Source organism: Perca fluviatilis, chromosome 18 (assembly GCF_010015445.1).
Source record: "Perca fluviatilis chromosome 18, GENO_Pfluv_1.0, whole genome shotgun sequence".
NCBI lineage: Eukaryota > Metazoa > Chordata > Actinopteri > Perciformes > Percidae > Perca > Perca fluviatilis.
Window position 1 is genome coordinate 26,805,551 of NC_053129.1, and position 20,995 is coordinate 26,826,545.

The 20,995-nt window shown below is 40.4% G+C and overlaps 1 protein-coding gene across 1 annotated transcript in view; it reads left to right on the top strand.

Annotated features, from left to right (window-relative positions):
* Window positions 1-20,995, top strand: part of LOC120546588 (dihydropyrimidinase-related protein 5-like) — a 34,563-nt gene that overhangs the window by 9,117 nt on the left and 4,451 nt on the right. The window contains exons 2-12 of the mRNA XM_039781613.1: window positions 5,139-5,253; window positions 8,143-8,292; window positions 15,887-16,045; window positions 17,494-17,673; window positions 17,944-18,012; window positions 18,609-18,653; window positions 18,732-18,807; window positions 18,907-19,063; window positions 19,191-19,332; window positions 20,345-20,487; window positions 20,605-20,812. Coding sequence (XP_039637547.1) covers window positions 5,143-5,253; window positions 8,143-8,292; window positions 15,887-16,045; window positions 17,494-17,673; window positions 17,944-18,012; window positions 18,609-18,653; window positions 18,732-18,807; window positions 18,907-19,063; window positions 19,191-19,332; window positions 20,345-20,487; window positions 20,605-20,812 — 1,440 coding nt within the window. The 5' untranslated portion in view covers window positions 5,139-5,142. The remainder of the gene's footprint in view (window positions 1-5,138; window positions 5,254-8,142; window positions 8,293-15,886; window positions 16,046-17,493; window positions 17,674-17,943; window positions 18,013-18,608; window positions 18,654-18,731; window positions 18,808-18,906; window positions 19,064-19,190; window positions 19,333-20,344; window positions 20,488-20,604; window positions 20,813-20,995) is intronic.

Here is a 20,995-nt window from a genome sequence, read left to right on the forward strand (position 1 = left end):
TAAGGTCTATATAAAAGAGACTTCAGATACAGTATTAGGGGACCACTAAGGTCTATAGAAAAGAGACTTCAGATACAGTATTAGGGGACCACTAAGGTCTATATAAAAGAGACTTCAGATACAGTATTAGGGGACCACTAAAGGTCTATATAAAAGAGACTTCCGATACAGTATTAGGGGACCACTAAGGTCTATATAAAAGAGACTTCAGATACAGTATTAAGGGACCACTAAGGTCTATATAAAAGAGACTTCAGATACAGTATTAGGGGACCACTAAGGTCTATATAAAAGAGACTTCAGATACAGTATTAGGGGACCACTAAGGTCTATATAAAAGAGACTTCAGATACAGTATTAGGGGACCACTACGGTCTATATAAAAGAGACTTCAGATACAGTATTAGAGGACCACTAAGGCCTATATAAAAGAGACTTCAGATACAGTATTAGGGGACCACTAAGGTCTATATAAAAGGACTTCAGATACAGTATTAGGGGACCACTACGGTCTATATAAAAGGGCACTTCAGATACAGTATTAGAGGACCACTAAGGTCTATATAAAAGAGACTTCAGATACATGTATAGGGGACCACTAAGGTCTATATAAAAGAGACTTCAGATACAGTATTAGGGGACCACTAAGGTCTATATAAAAGAGACTTCAGATACAGTATTAGAGGACCACTAAGGCCTATATAAAAGAGACTTCAGATACAGTATTAGGGGACCACTAAGGTCTATAGAAAAGAGACTTCAGATACAGTATTAGGGGACCACTAAGGTCTATATAAAAGAGACTTCAGATACAGTATTAGGGGACCACTAAGGTCTATATAAAAGAGACTTCAGATACAGTATTAGGGGCACCCACGGTCTATATAAAAGAGACTTCAGATACAGTATTAGAGGACCACTAAGGTCTATATAAAAGAACTGCAGATACAGTATTAGGGGACCACTAAGGTCTATATAAAAGAGAACTTCAGATACAGTATTAGAGGACCACTAAGGCCTATATAAAAGAGACTTCAGATACAGTATTAGGGGACCACTAAGGTCTATAGAAAAGAGACTTCAGATACAGTATTAGGGACCCACTAAGGTCTATATAAAAGAGACTTCAGATACAGTATTAGGGGACCACTAAGGTCTATATAAAAGAGACTTCCGATACAGTATTAGGGGACCACTAAGGTCTATATAAAAGAGACTTCAGATACAGTATTAGGGGACCACTAAGGTCTATATAAAAGAGACTTCAGATACAGTATTAGGGGACCACTAAGGTCTATATAAAAGAGACTTCAGATACAGTATTAGGGGACCACTAAGGTCTATATAAAAGAGAGACTTCAGATACAGTATTAGGGGACCACTACGGTCTATATAAAAGAGACTTCAGATACAGTATTAGAGGACCACTAAGGCCTATATAAAAGAGACTTCAGATACAGTATTAGGGGACCACAACACGGTCTATATAAAAGAGACTTCAGATACAGTATTAGGGGACCACTACGCGTCTATATAAAAGAGACTTCAGATACAGTATTAGAGGACCACTAAGGTCTATATAAAAGAGACTTCAGATACAGTATTAGGGGACCACTAAGGTCTATATAAAAGAGACTTCAGATACAGTATTAGGGGACCACTAAGGTCTATATAAAAGAGACTTCAGATACAGTATTAGAGGACCACTAAGGCCTATATAAAAGAGACTTCAGATACAGTATTAGGGGACCACTAAGGTCTATAGAAAAGAGACTTCAGATACAGTATTAGGGGACCACTAAGGTCTATATAAAAGAGACTTCAGATACAGTATTAGGGGACCACTAAGGTCTATATAAAAGAGACTTCCGATACAGTATTAGGGGACCACTAAGGTCTATATAAAAGAGACTTCAGATACAGTATTAGGGGACCACTAAGGTCTATATAAAAGAGACTTCAGATACAGTATTAGGGGACCACTAAGGTCTATATAAAAGAGAGACTTCAGATACAGTATTAGGGGACCACTAAGGTCTATATAAAAGAGACTTCAGATACAGTATTAGGGGACCACTACGGTCTATATAAAAGAGACTTCAGATACAGTATTAGGGGACCACTAAGGTCTATAGAAAAGAGACTTCAGATACAGTATTAGGGGACCACTAAGGTCTATATAAAAGAGACTTCCGATACAGTATTAGGGGACCACTAAGGTCTATATAAAAGAGACTTCAGATACAGTATTAGGGGACCACTAAGGTCTATATAAAAGAGACTTCAGATACAGTATTAGGGGACCACTAAGGTCTATATAAAAGAGACTTCAGATACAGTATTAGGGGACCACTAAGGTCTATATAAAAGAGACTTCAGATACAGTATTAGGGGACCACTATGGTCTATATAAAAGAGACTTCAGATACAGTATTAGAGGACCACTAAGGCCTATATAAAAGAGACTTCAGATACAGTATTAGGGGACCACTACGGTCTATATAAAAGAGACTTCAGATACAGTATTAGAGGACCACTAAGGTCTATATAAAAGAGACTTCAGATACAGTATTAGGGGACCACTAAGGTCTATATAAAAGAGACTTCAGATACAGTATTAGGGGACCACTAAGGTCTATATAAAAGAGACTTCAGATACAGTATTAGAGGACCACTAAGGCCTATATAAAAGAGACTTCAGATACAGTATTAGGGGACCACTAAGGTCTATAGAAAAGAGACTTCAGATACAGTATTAGGGGACCACTAAGGTCTATATAAAAGAGACTTCAGATACAGTATTAGGGGACCACTACGGTCTATATAAAAGAGAGACTTCAGATACAGTATTAGGGGACCACTAAGGTCTATAGAAAAGAGACTTCAGATACAGATATAGGGGACCACTAAGGTCTATATAAAAGAGACTTCAGATACAGTATTAGGGGACCACTAAGGTCTATATAAAAGAGACTTCCGATACAGTATTAGGGGACCACTAAGGTCTATATAAAAGAGACTTCAGATACAGTATTAGGGGACCACTAAGGTCTATATAAAAGAGACTTCAGATACAGTATTAGGGGACCACTAAGGTCTATATAAAAGAGACTTCAGATACAGTATTAGGGGACCACTAAGGTCTATATAAAAGAGACTTCAGATACAGTATTAGGGGACCACTATGGTCTATATAAAAGAGACTTCAGATACAGTATTAGAGGACCACTAAGGCCTATATAAAAGAGACTTCAGATACAGTATTAGGGGACCACTACGGTCTATATAAAAGAGACTTCAGATACAGTATTAGAGGACCACTAAGGTCTATATAAAAGAGACTTCAGATACAGTATTAGGGGACCACTAAGGTCTATATAAAAGAGACTTCAGATACAGTATTAGGGGACCACTAAGGTCTATATAAAAGAGACTTCAGATACAGTATTAGAGGACCACTAAGGCCTATATAAAAGAGACTTCAGATACAGTATTAGGGGACCACTAAGGTCTATAGAAAAGAGACTTCAGATACAGTATTAGGGGACCACTAAGGTCTATATAAAAGAGACTTCAGATACAGTATTAGGGGACCACTAAGGTCTATATAAAAGAGACTTCCGATACAGTATTAGGGGACCACTAAGGTCTATATAAAAGAGACTTCAGATACAGTATTAGGGGACCACTAAGGTCTATATAAAAGAGACTTCAGATACAGTATTAGGGGACCACTAAGGTCTATATAAAAGAGACTTCCGATACAGTATTAGGGGACCACTAAGGTCTATATAAAAGAGACTTCAGATACAGTATTAGGGGACCACTATATAAAAGCATCCAAAGAGCACCATGTCATGGGACCTTTCACTTCCTTGAAGGCGGGTACTCTGTTGAAGTTTAAAACTATTGGCTCTGCCCAGAGCCACTCTGGATCGGCCATAACCAATCGCTAACGTTTGGTCATGACGTTGACTTAGCATCGCTAGCGTTCGCCTTAGCCAACTCCTTCACCACTAACAGAGCGATCTGGAAAATCAAACTGTTCCCGAACCCCGTGGGGAGGAGGGCCACAACATCATGGCCACCAACACAACTCAGCAAAGATTGTTCTCGCTCGGGCTTTAACTTCTGGATATTCGGCAGCGTTGCCACAACGGACCGAATGGCTTCGCTCACATCTTCCTCCGCCGCCATTACGGAACTACAACTCAAACTAGCGCACGACCTCAACGTCATCGTTCTCAGCCACTTCCTCTGTTCGCTGATTGGACCGGTAAAGATTTCAACGGAGAAAACCGGCCCCGTTGGAAAATAGGGGTCACCCTTTTGCATTCAGTTTTGTTGGCTTTAGATTTGTTGTGGCAGGACAGTGAAAAAGGATCTTTAGAAAGACTGGGCTCCTGCTACTGACTAAAGAGCTGCAAGGCCATGTTCTCCTTGATTGTAGTTGACATTGTTATATAAAACAAATGAAATACTGAATAGGAAGAATTTCTCCACTATGGTAGAGATTTTCTTAACCTCAGAAACAACATGCATATTGATATAACAAAAAAAAAGTATCTTAATGTCCACTTACTAACTTTTTTAGAAGCTTTTAACCTCAAATTAAGTTTTTTTTCTTTTTGTTATATTACTGTTTCCAAGGGTTCATCATTTTTAGATCATCATAGAGCACTGAAACATCTTTAATCTTTCTCTCTCTGGCAGGACTAGAACTGGTTTTATTGGCTAATTTTGATCCACCTCTTCTCAAAAAATACCTGTTTTTTAAGGCTAAATCTCCCTGTTTTTTTATGCAGTATCACAAATGGATGACTCTTGCTGAAGTCAAGACTGGGAATGAAGGAGCATGCAATGGTTGGCATTAGACAACATATTTTGTGGTGAAATGCATTTGTGCACAGCAACATTAAACAAGTCTTGTGGAAGGAGTGTTCAGAGCTGGAATAAAATGAGCGATTTCCAGTTGGGCTGCCATTCAAACGTGACAAATGAGTCATGCAGCAGCATTTTCTTGGTAATCTTCTGTCTGTACAGTACGTAACTATGTGTTCATAACAGTGTTTACATTATGATCTACATCTTTGTAATGTAATATTGATTTTAAATCCATTGTTTTGTTCCTCTGGTAGGACTATGGCTGCCAACGTGGGGTCGATGCGTATCCTCATTAAAGGAGGGAAGGTGGTCAATGATGACTTCACCCAGGAAGCAGATGTCTACATTGAGAACGGCATCATTCAGCAGGTAGACCACATGCATTTTTACTCTAGTCCATAAATGTATGCTACATCCTTTATTTTTCTTTACAGATTTCTGTCTTTCATGCACACATGCACACATGCACACACGCACGCACGCACACACACATTTTAACCATTTATTTATGTCGACATAAAGAAAAATAGTACAGGGACACAAATATTACAGATGCAGTACAATACAAGACACAACTCATGGACCAGTGGCACGCAGCATATTTTCACAATATCAATTACAAGCACAAAACTCACTTCTCGAGGGTATAGGTAGCACAATACTCAGTTCTTAAGGATATAAGTAGCAGCGCCTCCGCCATATGTGGCGGCTGCCAATAATAGCAGATATGGCACAGTACTTTGCAAGTTGTTTCGCCCTCTTTTTGGCCATCCCAAGTTGTTGCAGCCCTCTGACTACCAGCCTGTGTGTGTTTCCTAGGCTACCAAATATGAAAACTAGTAGTGTGCACCTATAGCCCAGCTCTGAGATGGTGTTTAGGAGTGGTTGGTATTTAACACACACACACACACACACACACACACACACACACACACACACACACACACACACACACACACACACACACACACACACAGACACACACTTTGACCCACATTCTCACTGTCCAATCCCCAGCTGTTACTGTGACTCGTTTCACAATAATACAGTATGAAGAGAATTAACCACTGAACTCTGTGGATCTACATGATGATAGTGAATGCCATACTTAGCTCACACACTATGTTGTCATGGAAATAAGCACTGGTGATTCATGTGAAGAAGATGCATTTGACTCAGAAACCTGGAAAGCTCAGCTGTACTTCTACTAAAACACTCCACAGCCATGGCAGCACGTGAGCTTTGTCATGCACTTTGTCGATGCTAATTCCCATCAACAGTATTGTTGGGAGTATCGTGTCCTCCTGTTAACACATCAGGGTCCATATATTACCGTTAAATTGTCCTTCAGTTTTAATAGCTAAAATAGTCTAGTAGCTGATCTGAAATAATTATTGTAAGACGTTTTTAGGAATAGTTTTAATATGTTTCTGTATATTATTATGCAGATAAACAACCCTCATATTGCTAAAAACAATAACCATTTAATGATGGATAACATCTAATTCAAGAATTAGATGTTAACACATGCTAGGTTGTTAATTCTGATTTGCTGGTATTACTATTAATATCCAAGGCATTATGTTATTGATTATACACAACAGGGTGTCCAAACAATAATAAAATAATATCTTGAGGAGAGGACTAATAACACTACAATGCAAAGCAGAGTTTCTCTTCCAGCTCCATGATACAGACACACTCAGTCACAAATCACTGTATGTGTTGGCACTGTCAACTTAGCAGTTAACATTTACTATTCAAGCATGAGGAAGAGATACATGTGTGTATTCATGACAGTTCATTCAATAGTTGCTAAGACATTTCACTCAAAAGTTGCAACCGTTAGAAAATGGAAAAATAATGTTCTTTGTATGAACAAGTTAGGGCTGCACAATTAATCGAATTTTAATCACGATCACGATTTTGGCTTCCCACGATCAAATTTGCGTGATCGAGCGATATTTAAAATGCGTCATTCTCTTCATAGAACAGTTTTTGCAAAGCCAATCTAGCGCTCCATAAACCACTGTTTGATCACATGTCTCCATGAGCCAATCAGAGCTGTTCCCTGCCTGCACCGCGCAGCTTAGTTTCTAGATGTAGACAGTCACAGAGGACAGAGTAACGTGAGGAAAATTCCACAACAGGTAGCAGTCGGTCATCATAAGCCGGTCACGATGTTTACCAGTTTACCAGTAAACGCAACGTTTTGTCCCGTCTGTGTTGTTTTTCAGACAACAGCAGTGACCAGTGCTAGTTTGTGTCTTTTAGCTCATAGCTTTAGCAGCAGACTGTTGGACGTCCCGCTGTTGGAATCCTACAGTGAAATACAGACACACTACACTGTTTAGCAGTCAGCATTTTAGCCGTGTTTAATCCAGTTACTACTGTGGCTAACGGTAGGCTAACGTTACCTGCTGTGTAACGTGTTACTAGTGTTTACTAGCGTGACATTCAGCGATGTTTATATTGCCTCTAACGTGGGTTTCGGAGCATCAGAGCGCAACGCAGACATGTAAGTGGCAGTGTAATGAGCCACCGAAATCCCTGTAGCTATTTCGTCCGGTAGATACCAGGCACCACATGCGCCGTTAACGTGAACAGAAAATAGCGTTGCCTGTATCTTTCACGGCAAACGTGCATGTGTGGAAAGCGGTCGCACAACAGCTGAAATGGCTCCTTCACAGTATCCTTCAATAAAGGAGGAATGTAGCACAATATGGATGTATTAGTAGGAATGTAGCACAATATGGATGTAAAAGCAGTTATAATTATGTGACAATAAAATTTGTTTTGGCTAAAATCAACAAATAATCGTGATAATTAATCGTGATCTCAATATTGATCAAAATAATCGTGATTATCATTTTGGCCATAATCGTGCAGCCCTAGAACAAGTGCAGTCTGTACCCAATGTTGATACCAATATATACATATTTTCAGAAAAAAAAAAAAGCTGCAACCATAATCATGATATCTATTTTATCGGGATAGTTTAATCTAGACCAAACCTAATAATCAGAATTAAGCACTCGCTGTGGCCATGGTATAATGTGCCATGTAAACCTGTCTTAACCACAGAACCATTGATTGGCGCTCTTTAATATGCCCACTCAGTCTCTGCTCATAATTTAATAGACTGCATTAAAAGTACATTGACTGAAACACCATAGTCCTTAATAGTCATTATATATTCTGTGGGTCAGGTGCATATTTATAAAGTTGTATACTTTATTTGCTTGTGCTCTCTGGCAGGTTGGAAAGGAACTGATGATACCAGGCGGAGCCAAGGTGATTGATGCCTCTGGAAAGCTGGTGTTGCCGGGTGGAATAGACACCAGCGTGCACCTGCAGCAGACTTTCATGAACGCCAGCATTCAGGATGACTTCTACAGTGGGACAAAGGTACACAAACACACACATGACTGGGTTATGACGAGGCTCGTCAGCATGCCTGTGATTAAACCAGAGACAGCTGTCATTCGCAGACATACTTTCTCTCTCTCTCTCTCTCTCTCTCTCTCTCTCTCTCTCTCTCTCTCTCTCTCACACACTCTCTCTCACACACTCTCTGTCCCGTCTACATGCAGATCTTCACCCTGCATTCAGCTTCATACGTTCATCAAGACTAATGACCACATGTGTTCTCACACCCAAACAGCTGTCAGGTCGAATGCAAAGACTTCTCTTTTTACACACACACACACACCTGTTAGTCTTCGGTCGTACGGGGTTTATTAGCTCATTTCCTATGGATGCTCTGCATTTTTTCCACTGAGACTCAGAGCAGAGAGGATCATTTATTAATTAGGAGACTTACATATTCAAAAGAAGGAGTGTAATTGTTGCCTGCAGCGGTACGTGCTGGAGGATGTTGTGGACTGTTTTGGTTGTTGTTGCCTGAAATGTTTTTATCACTTGGGGGGGTGTAAGTCACGGTCGACCACTGGGTGTATGAAGGTGTGGCAGTCACTGTACATAATGTAAACTGGGAGCAAAGACACATTGACAGAAATCCATTTTGTAGCCTTGTCTAAAAAAAAAGTCAACGGACCAATGTTCCTTTTTATATGATTTTCTTGGTGAACTACGTCTAACAATTCATCACAGTTACAAAATAATCATTGAACCACTGGGTCCCCAGAACATGAGTTTATCTACAGCTGACATATGCCAGTGGCAGTTTATTGTAACCATTTAAAAACTACTGTCAGCAAATAGTCTTTCCTTTGCCTCATACACCTTGTTTTATTAGTTTATTTAACAGAGAAAATACATTGTTACATACTGTTTTATCCTCCAGTTAAAATATTCATAATTTGTTATATTTTTTGCACTCTTTTTTTGTCTTATTTTATTTAAATTACTTTACCTTGTATAATCTTTTTCTATTTTAGGCGGTGTGCTTTTCTTTGCTTCTTTCTTGGGTAACGTCACTTCTTGTTGACGTTCGAAGTATTGCCAAACAAAACGGAGGCTAGCTCGCCCCTCCCTCCTCCCTCCTCCTCATCCCATCCCCTCCCCTCCCTTCCTTCCTGAAACAGTCATGAACGTGCATTGTGGACGTAGCCTACGTGCTAACGCTGCTGCGGTGATGGCTCAACCAACTCCTTCTTGTCGGTTATTGGCTGGAACACTGTTTGTTACGTTTGGTGGTGCAGGTTGGCGCAGTTTGTTGTTGTTGCCGTTTGTGGAGCCCGGGCTGTCTACAGAGACGGCTTTTTTTTTTTACAGTGTGTTCAGGGGAGAGGCAGCTCGCGGATAGTGAGATGTTTGCTGTATGTGACAAAAAATGTTGTAGCCTAAAAAACACGTGACATCGCTTAGAGCACCTTTAACTCTTTTTACTTGACTCTAAGAGACTCCACATTAATCCCAATGTGCCTGGACTGTTTGGTATGCACAAATGGCAAATAAAAATCTTGAATCTTAAATCTTGACAAAGTCTGACATATAAGTGCGAGATTGTGTACATGTGTACAGTTTGCAGACGTACATATGTGACCAGAGAATCCATTCAACAGCAATTTAAGGCTAACGTTGTACAGTAGGATTATAATTGCAGAACTTGTTTCAAATTTTGATTGATATTTTGAAACAGTGAATTGTTCAGCCCTACACTCCAGTGTAAATCAGCTAGACTAGATTCAGTGGTGAATGATGTTACCTGCAGGGACTTTGCAGTGCTGTATCTCAGTGAAATGAGGTCTGAGTGTGATGGAATGCCAACTGAAGCGGGGTGAGAGGAATTTGGGGGGATTGAATCAACCGTATGCCAGCTTTACCCCAGCAACCCCCCCCCACCCCAACCCCCAACCTCTACCCACTGACCCAGCTGCCATGGCAACTAACCCCCGCTGGAAATCTGTGTGCGTGCGCGTGTGCATGATGACAGTATTGTGTGGTCTCTATGGTGAAAGCGTTGCTGTGGCAACGACTCGTGTGCAATTGTGATGAAACCCAAAACTATTTTTCTCTGCATCCTCCTCCCTCCCTCTAATCATTTTGTAACAGTTTGCTCCCTCTCACGCTTTCCTTCCTTCCTTCCTTCCTTCCTTCCTTCCTTCCTTCCTTCCTTCCTTCCTTCTTCCTTCCTTACTTTCTTCCTTCCTTCCTACCTTGCTTCCTTCCTTCCTTCCTACCTACTCTCTTCCCTCCCCCTCCACTGTTGCCTCTGCTTCACCCGTTACTCCCCTCCGGTGCAGACTCACTCTGACCTGCAGTCAGGAGCAGTATGCACCTAATACTCCAAGGATAAGTGCAAACTTGCTTGGTGATAAATCTGATTCTGATTCAAATATGGAGCTATATTGTATTGTATTAAGTTCCTCAAGTAGATGTTTTATTCAATATAAGGGTATAAATAAGTATCCGCTGCTCAACGACAGCTTATTTCAACATCTGAAGAAAAAAAATCTAGGCTGGTTTTAACCCACTATGTGCCCTGTGTTTATGAGTATTAAGACCTTTCATTATTTCACAGATCTCCTACGAGACAGGAAGATGAGAGTTGAGTTTTAGCTAAGTTGCCGTAGGAATCAAGCAGAAATGAATGCTTTATTTTCAATGGCAGTATAGGTTACTGTGACACAGTGAACGTCGTTTGTTTACCCACTATAGCATGTAACTAAAAGAAGTATAAATTCAGTGAACCTGAGCATTTTGCTGGTTTTTGGCTTTGAGCAAAACCGCTTGTAAGACAGCTATCTATCTCAACTAATTTAACATTCAGTACATCGCCTGAAAACCCTGTATTGCATTTATATTTAGTCATAATTGCATTTCCCCCTTTGCAACATTATTTAAACTTTTTAAACTCCAGACTAAAACTTTAAACCTCCATAATCAGTCCTTCCAGAAAAATGCGGAGTTTTTCTGTGATCGTTGCGGGCAAAAATCCTTGATTATGCAGCACGTTTTCTTAAAAAATGCGATGGAATATGCTATATGATATTTATGCAATTTTATGCGATGAAATTGCAGGAACTTGCAAAAATTGCGGTTTGATGAAAAAGAAAAAAAAGTGATTCCCCCAACACCCTGCTTTTCGATGATGTTCACGTTGCGTAATTACGTCACTTCATAACGTTCCCATGGCAACAGGGGGAAATGGCTGCTCTTGTGTGAAGTAAACGCAACATTTTTCAACTTTCTGCTAAGATATATGTGACTTTTTTGCAAAAAAAAATGCGGTCATTATGAAATCATGCAAGCCCCGCATATTTTGCGCGGAAATCAGCAATAATGCGGCGAAAGTGCGGCGTATTTGAAAAAATGCGCCCCCCCCCCGCATAAATATGCAGACTTTGGCTGATTATGCATTGAATTATGCGATCGTATAATCGCGTTTTTCTGGAGGGACTGCATAACACTGCTAGCCTAGAAATCTGGACGCACCCTAGCGGCAGAAAATTTATTCTGCAGCCAGTGGGGTCTAGGCACTCTCTCCGTTGACTTGCGAGCTGGAAAAACCAAACTCTGGTCAGGCCAATCACATCGTGTATAGAGTCGGTGGGCGGGCTTATGGCTCCTGCTGCTGCTGGTGAACAGCGGTCTCCTGGAAGACTTGGAGTTGAGCTTTTCTTTGAGAAAAGAACAAAGAACGGCACAGAAATCATTCTTAAAAAAGGAAGATGTGTTCGGAGTTTTGCCGACCGGATACGCAAAAGTTTAATCTATCAACTAGCTTCGCTACCTTCTTCGTTGCTCTGGCTGGTTGTAGCGGTATGCAGAGGGAATTTGAAAGACAACCGTTTATCCCGCCCCTCAGATTGAGCCTTGTCAATGGTGAGTTCCCAGACCCAACATCTTCATGTGGGTCTGGCTTGTCAGGCTATAACACTGCAACAATATTTGTACTATTACAGAATACAGTATACTTCGACTTACATTTGAGTCTTGAAAGTGCAGTACTGATCAATCATTTCAATGAAATTAGAATTTCCGATTTACTTCCGTGGATCAGATCTGATTTGTTCATAAACGACCAATATTCAGCTAAAATGGCAGACCAGCACTGCATCTCTCCCAGCATGCACTTTTATGTCACTGCAGGCAGGAGAGGGAGATGAGGAATAGGGAGAGGAGTAGGAGGGGATGAAAGAAGGTGTTCAGCTGTAGTGTGAGGTGTGAGAGGTGCTGATAGAGGCTGATCAGAGAGCTGCAGTGGTAATCGGTCTGACACCGATAGCCTTTCCCAGAGTCCAACATACAACTTCTCATCCTCTCAGATCAGCCATGTCTCAGTCTCTCCCCCTCTCTGTCTGTTTGACTTTCTTTTTTTCAGGGGATTATCCTCACAGTTGGGGTTGGGTGTCTTTAATAGAGTGGGGGATTCATAATTAAACACTGTTTGGGGTTTATGTGTCACCATCCACTTTAGCTGCGGTGTCAATGATCTGTAATATGTTTAAGGAACCACAGCGGGGAGTTCAGCATGTCAGGTTTACTGTGGCTTGACCAAAGAGCTGTCGATGATATGATGGTGTGTGTGTGTGTGTGTGTGTGTGTGTTATAACAGGATATAGAACAGAATCAGCTACACCATTGTATAGAAATGTGTGTTTTGTTTCATTCATGCCCGTCTAAACACAACAATAAATCTGTGTTTCTGTCAGATTTATGATAAATGCCAAACAATGCCACATTCTTACTTAACCATCGCTCCAGCTCCAAAATAACATGTGGAAATCTGAGCTATTATGGCTGTTGACGTTCATCCCAACACACAATTAGTGTTTATATTAACGCATGATGTTTATATTAAGTAGTAAGACAAGTAAGTCTAGATGTCTTGTGAAATCCTACTTATGTGGTAATATTTGACTAATTTGGCTAGATTTGGTATTTTTGAAAGCTTTTTGGATCTTGACTTCAAATATAAAATGCTGTTGGCATGATTAAAAAGTGTCTGCTCACAAACCTGAAATGATGGATTTGGGCTAAAAGAATAGCTGAGGTTGTTACTATTGAAATGTCTAAAATTGCATGATAGCTCACTAGTCTAGGCTGGTTTCTACACCATGTCTGTGGAATGATGGTTTCATTTTGCTCAGCAACATCAGTTACAAACAGTTTCATCACAACTGCCTGTCACTGATGATTTGGTGCGTACTTGATCTCTAGCAGATTTGTCTAAATTTAGATGTTTATTTGGTGACCGTATTAAAAGATGCCGCCTAAAAAGAAGAAACAGGACAAAGATGAAAGATATTTCACCCTGCAGACAGTTTCTGTTTTCCAGCTTGGCAGAGTAAAGCCTGCTACTGGCCTCCACAACCCTCACACTGATGAAAATACAAGATGATAATGTTCAGTATACTCTACATACACATATGGGTTGATGAAGAAGCACGAAGCAGCACTCTTCTCCCTTTAGTGCTTCTCTTACGCCGTTTCTTTCTCTTTTTCTGCTCACACAATCCCTTTTTTTGAGAAGTGTACTGGCAGTAAATCTTAATTAAGGCCATGCAGACAGTATAAATCCCACAATCCCCAGCTGTGTCCTTGTCCCCTGATATCTCTCTCTCTCTCTCTCTCTCTTTCCTTTGATGTACACACATATGCAGAGACCTTCGATGCTGACTCTGCAAATGATTCTGACTTGTTACTATGGTAATTGGAAACCTGATAGCTCATTGGCTGGTGGAGCTGTCACTCATGCATCAGTGTGACCATGCATCAGGCCCCTTCCCTGTCTGCGACATGTCTGGACACACCTGTTTTCCTTTTTTTATGTGAGCTGAAGATAAATTGAGGAAAGTCTGCAGGGACCGGCCATGTTACAGATCAATGTTATTACCTCTCTCTTTCCATTTCCTATTTCACAAATGATTGTTGCCTGTTTTCCCATCACTCCTCAGTGCAATATCCCTGTTAGAGGATATTGAATGGGTGACCGTTGGTGCAATTTTGGATGGAGAAAGGAGGAGGAGGAGGAAGAGGGTGGGGACATGCGACAGGCATGGCTGAGCAGTATTTGTTGTAATGGCTGCACGAAAGTGCATTTACCATTCAGCCAACTGAGACGAGTCACTGCAGACCACTCCCTTTACTTCACCAGTCTTCCATCCTTCCTCTCATTCTTTTCTGTCTTCTCCTCTCTAACTTTCTCCCTTTCTTCATCAGTCCTTTCACATCCTCTTGTTTTTCTTTTCATATTTCCTGTTTGTCTTCTCCAATTTGCTGCTTTCTTGGAATTGTTTTGAAAAGCAGAAACATTAAGATTGGTTTGTTTTTGAAGAAGTAGCTAGAGTTTGAATTTCTAATTTGTAAACCCGAAACATAGAGAGGTTTCTCTAGAGGGAGCAAATAAACAACAATAAGTGAATGCAGTGAAATGGAATATGAGAGTTTTTTTTATATTGAAAGTATAATAAGAACACACCCCTATTTCATCATTATTAGTTGATTTTAAAACAGATGCAGACTGAACAGAAGGTAGAATCACATACAGTGGTGCTCATAAGTTTAGGAACCCATGCCAATCTCTAGGTATGGTGAAGGGTATGTGATGATTTGGGGGGGCTATTTTAATTCCAAAGGCCAAGGGAACTTTATCAGGATGCATAGTATCCTGGATCCATGAAATAACTGGCCTTTAAAAATAAAAATCTGCCTGCCTTTATGGGAATTTAACATAGGGATGTACTGACTTATGCCCCCTGTATTTTAAGGAAGAACATTTATTTATTTACGATACATTATTAATTCACAAGAAAATTGGTGTCCTTAAAGGTTGGATTTTTCCAATTTTTTTTAAATAAGGCATTAAGATCAATTTCCAAAAGATGATTTTTTTATTCCTCTTTTTAGTCAACTTTAGCATGGGTTCATAAACTTATGAGCACCACTGTATCTTTCCTAGAAAGTAGTAAATGTAACCTAGACTTTAGGTGTATGCAGATAAAGGATAAAGATAGAGGAAAATTTGCAATTTTCTGGAATTGCAGAAAAAGGTAGATTTTTACACTCAATAGAACATTACTTTTTTTATTAAGGATATTTATCAGAGTGTAAGCAGTTCAGTTTTATTTATGTTTTATGCCAAGCATTTGGCCCCTTCCATATGGAACTACAAGACCCTGCTATACATGAAACACTAATATAACAAGACATCTTCCAGCATGTACAAAACAAACATTTTAAATTTGTACACTGAACATACTGTAAGAATAAAGAAAGGAAATGCTAAAACGTAAACTAACTAACTTAAATGTTTTGTACATTTTTAAATAGCCAAGTCAGTGTTTGTGCATCATCTGTGTTTAAAAACAAAACAAGTTACACAACAAGTAACAGGAAGACTTTATAATGATGAGAAAACAGTTCATAAGGAAGGACTACTGCTCATTGTCACCAGGACAAACAGTGTCTGTGTGCTTCACAGTGGAATCATTGTTGTCGCCTCTAATCAATCTTGTTTCTCTTTCTCTACCTCTCATTTTCTGTCTCCATCCTTCCATCCTTCCTTCCTTCCTTCCTTCCTCACCTCACCCAGGCCGCACTGATGGGTGGTACCACCATGGTGATGGCTCTGGCCCTGCCTGAACAACACTGCTCCCTGCTGGACACCTACGAGAAGTGCCGAGCTCTGGCCGACGCCAAGGCGTGCTGCGACTACGCTCTGCATGTCGGGGTGACTTGGTGGGGGCCGAAGGTAAGGCCCAAAGAGGTGTCAACATGTAAGGTGTACCAGGACCAGTGGACAACATAGAAACACTGTATCTTTATCTTTTATAAACAGATCAGGTTCAGTACATGTAGTACAACTAGTACATGACCAAGGTGCTTGTGCGTTGCGTGCAAGTAATTCTACAGTTTGTTTAACAGAGTGATTGCCGCTGGGACAAAACTGTTTTTAAATCTGGTTGTTCTACAACCAGGGACTATTAGCCTCCGTCCAGAGGGGAGATACTGGAATTCCTTATTCAAAGGGTGTAAGGGTGTAGGCTGTCTTCTAAGCTGGCCATAGCTATCCGCTGTAGTTGTTTAGCATACGCATATCGTTCTTTCCTGTGTTGCTCCTTAAGGTTTTATCCTCACTGAATGAAAAGTAAAGCAGCCAAACCATTTTCATTTATGGGTGAAATGTGTACTGACCTAGATTAAACCTTACACGAACTAGGTTAACACACATGCTCACTGGGCACATTCGACAGATTCTATGAGTCAACGTGCCTCATTCAGCCTTTGGCTTCAATATCTGTGCTGGATCATCTGCTGACTTTGTGCATGTGCCACATCTTATTAGATATAGTCAAATGTGCAAGGCCAGACTGTCTAAAATCTAGCTGTTAACATCCTTGTACTACGATGATGTAATGGCAACTATGGCTGCAACTAATAATTAGCGGCATAGTCAGTCAATCTGGTAGTTATTCTCGATAAACTAATCAATTATTTGGTGTATTAAATGTCAGAAAATTTATTAAAAATGCCTATTTCAAATTCCCAGAGCCCCAAATTACGTCTTATTTTGTAAGCTCTGCATAGAACCCCCGCAGAAGCATAAATCCCGCTTTAGTCAACACTTAATACTACTATATTACTTTAGTGATGTTATTGCAGCTATGGAAGTATATTTTATTTTCAGAAAAATTGTTTTATATCCCACAGATTTTGAGTGTTAAAATTAACAATAACCCAGAACTTAAAATGTCCACCTGCCATCGTCTGCATCATCAAGTCGGTTATATGAAGGACGATATTACATATGCAGTACCTTTTTTATATAGTTGAAATGATAAAGTATTCACCTTAATTTGAATTATGATGACTCCTTTTACTGCAGTATAGTTCGAGTATTTTATCTGAGAAACACCATATAGTTCTGCCTTTTTGTGTGAATTAAATAGATTTGTCTATGTGGTGAATGTCTCTGTGGGACTTCTGATATTCACCAATGTGAAATGAATGTAAACTCATTCTGTTTCATTTTATGCCCAGTATAACGCACGCACGCACGCACGCACGCACGCCCGCACGCACGCACGCACGCACGCACGCACGCACGCACACAGTTTCTAATTCCCTCCATGTCCACACTCACACACTAGCTGAGGCTCTCTTCCGTCTGCCTTTCCCTGACCTTTGTACTGTGATCAGGTCCGTAGCGAGATGGAGACCCTGGTGAGAGAGCATGGAGTGAACTCTTTCCAGATATACATGGCATACAAAGATATGATGATGCTAAGAGACTCTGAGCTCTACCAGACGCTGCAGACCTGTAAGGACATCGGGGCCATCGCTCGCGTCCACGCTGAGAACGGAGAGCTGGTGGCAGAGGTGCGCATCAAATAACCACAAGCATATTTCTCCATGTTCTCCTTTCAATACAGAGATGTTCAGCACAGTGAAAATATTTTTTTTCTTTCTGTGATGAAAGTGAATTCATTGTTGAATATTTTTATGCCTTACATTAGCTATTTTGTAGACTTAAGTAATAACATTTTAGAGGCTGTAAGCATCTCTATGTGTGTGGCTTTTGTTAATATTGATAAAACAATTACATAATTAATTGAACTTATGTTGAAGTGTATGTGTGTATGTTTTTAGGGTGCCAAAGAGGCTCTGGATTTGGGCATCAGTGGACCGGAGGGCATTGAGATCAGTCGACCAGAGGAGGTAAATTTACAATTTAAGTTTACATCCGAGGTTAATTCATATCGGTTAATTCTTTTCTTTTTTCATATAGATATTGTCCTGCTAAAGTTATGTGAACAGAAAGAAGATTGGAATTTCTGCTCTTTTTTTCCTTTTTGTATCCTTAAAATGTTGATAATAAAACATTTGTGAATTTAAGAGTATTAAAGTTATTGTTTTCATCACAGTGACAATTAGGATGGGAAATGGAAGCCTGATTTTGACAAAACTTGAAAGGATGAGTTCTGCTGCTCAATTTGACATTTAAAAACAGTGACTTGTTGGATGGAAATGCTATTATTAAAGGTAAAAATCCTCATTTTGAAAGGACTCAACCATTTAAAATGAATTTGAAAGGTGATACACGAAGATCTAGCTTTCCTTACTAATTGGTCTACAGTGAAATGTACTGTATAATTCCCATAAGGATGAATGAGCTGAACGTGACCACACCCATATTGTAGTTTCTTTGGATAGAAGGTCGTGATGAAGAAAATCTAAATAAACAAATACAAACCAACACTATGAATGTCTAATGAGAACTAATGAGAACAAATTCTTTGTCTTATTTTCTACAGCTGGAGTCTGAGGCTACTCACAGAGCTGTTACTATCGCCAACAGGGTAAACAGACACATAACCTGATTTTATTATTATGTCCGTGTGCAGGTATGTCACTGATTAAATCACTTGTGATTGCAGGCTCACTGCCCGATCTACCTGGTGAATGTGTCCAGTATTTCTGCTGGAGACATGATTGCTGCTGCTAAGATGCAAGGTGAGAAAAAGATATGACGGTGGTGATGACATAAAGAAGATGAAGATGATCTTCTTGTAACAAACTACTTTTGTTTTTTTTTCTGTTCCGTCTCGGCAGGCAAGGTGGTCCACGCAGAGACCACGGTAGCTCACGCTGTGCTGAACGGGATGCACTATTACCACCAGGAATGGGCTCACGCTGCCGCCCACGTCATCGTCCCTCCTCTCCGTCTCGACCCCAACACACCTAGCTACCTCATGGGCCTGCTGGGCAAGTATGTGCTCAGTACAGACATGAATGTGCCCCTAAAAGTACTGACATCAAGGATTTTTTTTTTTTTTATCATACAGGTCAATGATTCGTGATAATTTAGATTCGTAACATGCGTATCCTGTTTCCAGTGACTCTCTGAGTGTCGTAGCATCAGAGCACCGTCCGTTTAGCACCAAGCAGAGAGCTTTGGGCAAGGAGGACTTCACAAAGATCCCTCATGGAATGTCTGGAGTCCAGGACAGGATGAGTGTCATTTGGGAGAGGGGAGTGGTACGTACACACACACACACACACACACACACACACACACACACACACACACACACACACACACCCACACACACACACACATACACACACACACACACACACACACACACACACACATACACACATACACACACATACACACACACACACACACACACACACACACACACACACACACACACACACACACACACACACACACACAAACACAAAAACACACACACACACACACACACAAACACAACCACAACAACACAACACACACACAACACACACACACACACACACACACACACACACACACACATACACATACAAACCTGCAGTCAAGTTTATATGTGTTATAATGCATGTATCTTAGTGACCGTAACAGGAAGAGACCATGTCCATCGCCTTAGCTTTTGTTGCAGAGCGCATCTTCAACTACTTTTCACAATATGATATTGTAGTAGGCCTGGGCAATATATCGATATTATATTGATATTGTGATATGAGACGAAATATCGTCTTAGATTTTGGATATCGTAATATCGTAAGTGGCATAAGTGTTGTCTTTTCCTGGTTTTAAAGGCTGCATTACAGTAAAATTATGTAATTTTCTGTTACCAGACTGTTCTAGCTTTCCTATTGTTTTTACCTTTACCCACTTAGTCATTATATCAACATTACTGAAGATTATTTATCTAAAATCTCATTGTTAAGATATTTTGTTAAAGCAATGTTAAATTGTCAACCCTATAATATCGACATCGAGGTATTAGGACAAGAATATCACGATATCTGATTTTCTCCATATCGCCCAGCCCTATATTATAGTGAGGAAAAAAGTCACATTAAAACAGTTCTGGAAACTGTGTAGGTTGTGATTTCATAAAGCAATATGCACAACAACTACAGACAACTATGGAAATATTCAGCTTTGAATTTGATGCTTTAATTACAATAGGAAGTGTCTATGCTGCCAGTGTTATCCGTGTCCATTACACATTTTTCAATACATTAATACCTGCAGGTTACAGGAAAAATGGATGAGAATCGCTTTGTGGCAGTGACGAGCTCTAACGCTGCAAAGATCTACAACCTGTATCCACGCAAGGGTCGTATCATCCCCGGGGCTGATGCTGATTTGGTGGTCTGGGACCCGGACGCAACGAGGTACGCCGTTATATTCACAAGATGAAGATGTGGCTCACGAACGCGGTTTACTCGCTTGTTGCTTGACGGAGCGCAGAACAAACCGCGCTGGTATTAATGTGTGTTCTGTCTCCGCAGAACGATCTCTGTGAGCACTCAGGTGCAGGGCGGAGACTTCAACCTGTACGAGGGGATGCGTTGCCATGGTGTTCCTCTGGTCACCATCAGCCGAGGGCGTTTGGTATGTGAGAACGGCGTGTTCATGTGTGCCGAGGGATCCGGAAAGTTCTACCCTCAGCGCACCTTCCCTGACTACCTCTACAAGAAGATGGTGCAGAGAGAAAAGGTGTGTTCGCTTTCAGTCATTCCACTCATCACTATAAACACTGAATCAAAAGGTTTCTCAAAAAGTGAAGTAGTTCTGACACCAGGCTTCATGTTGTGCTTTGCTGTGTCTGCTGACAGCCAACCTGCTGTAAACACCCCCATCATATTGTGTCTACTGCACTGATTTGACAGTCTATATAAA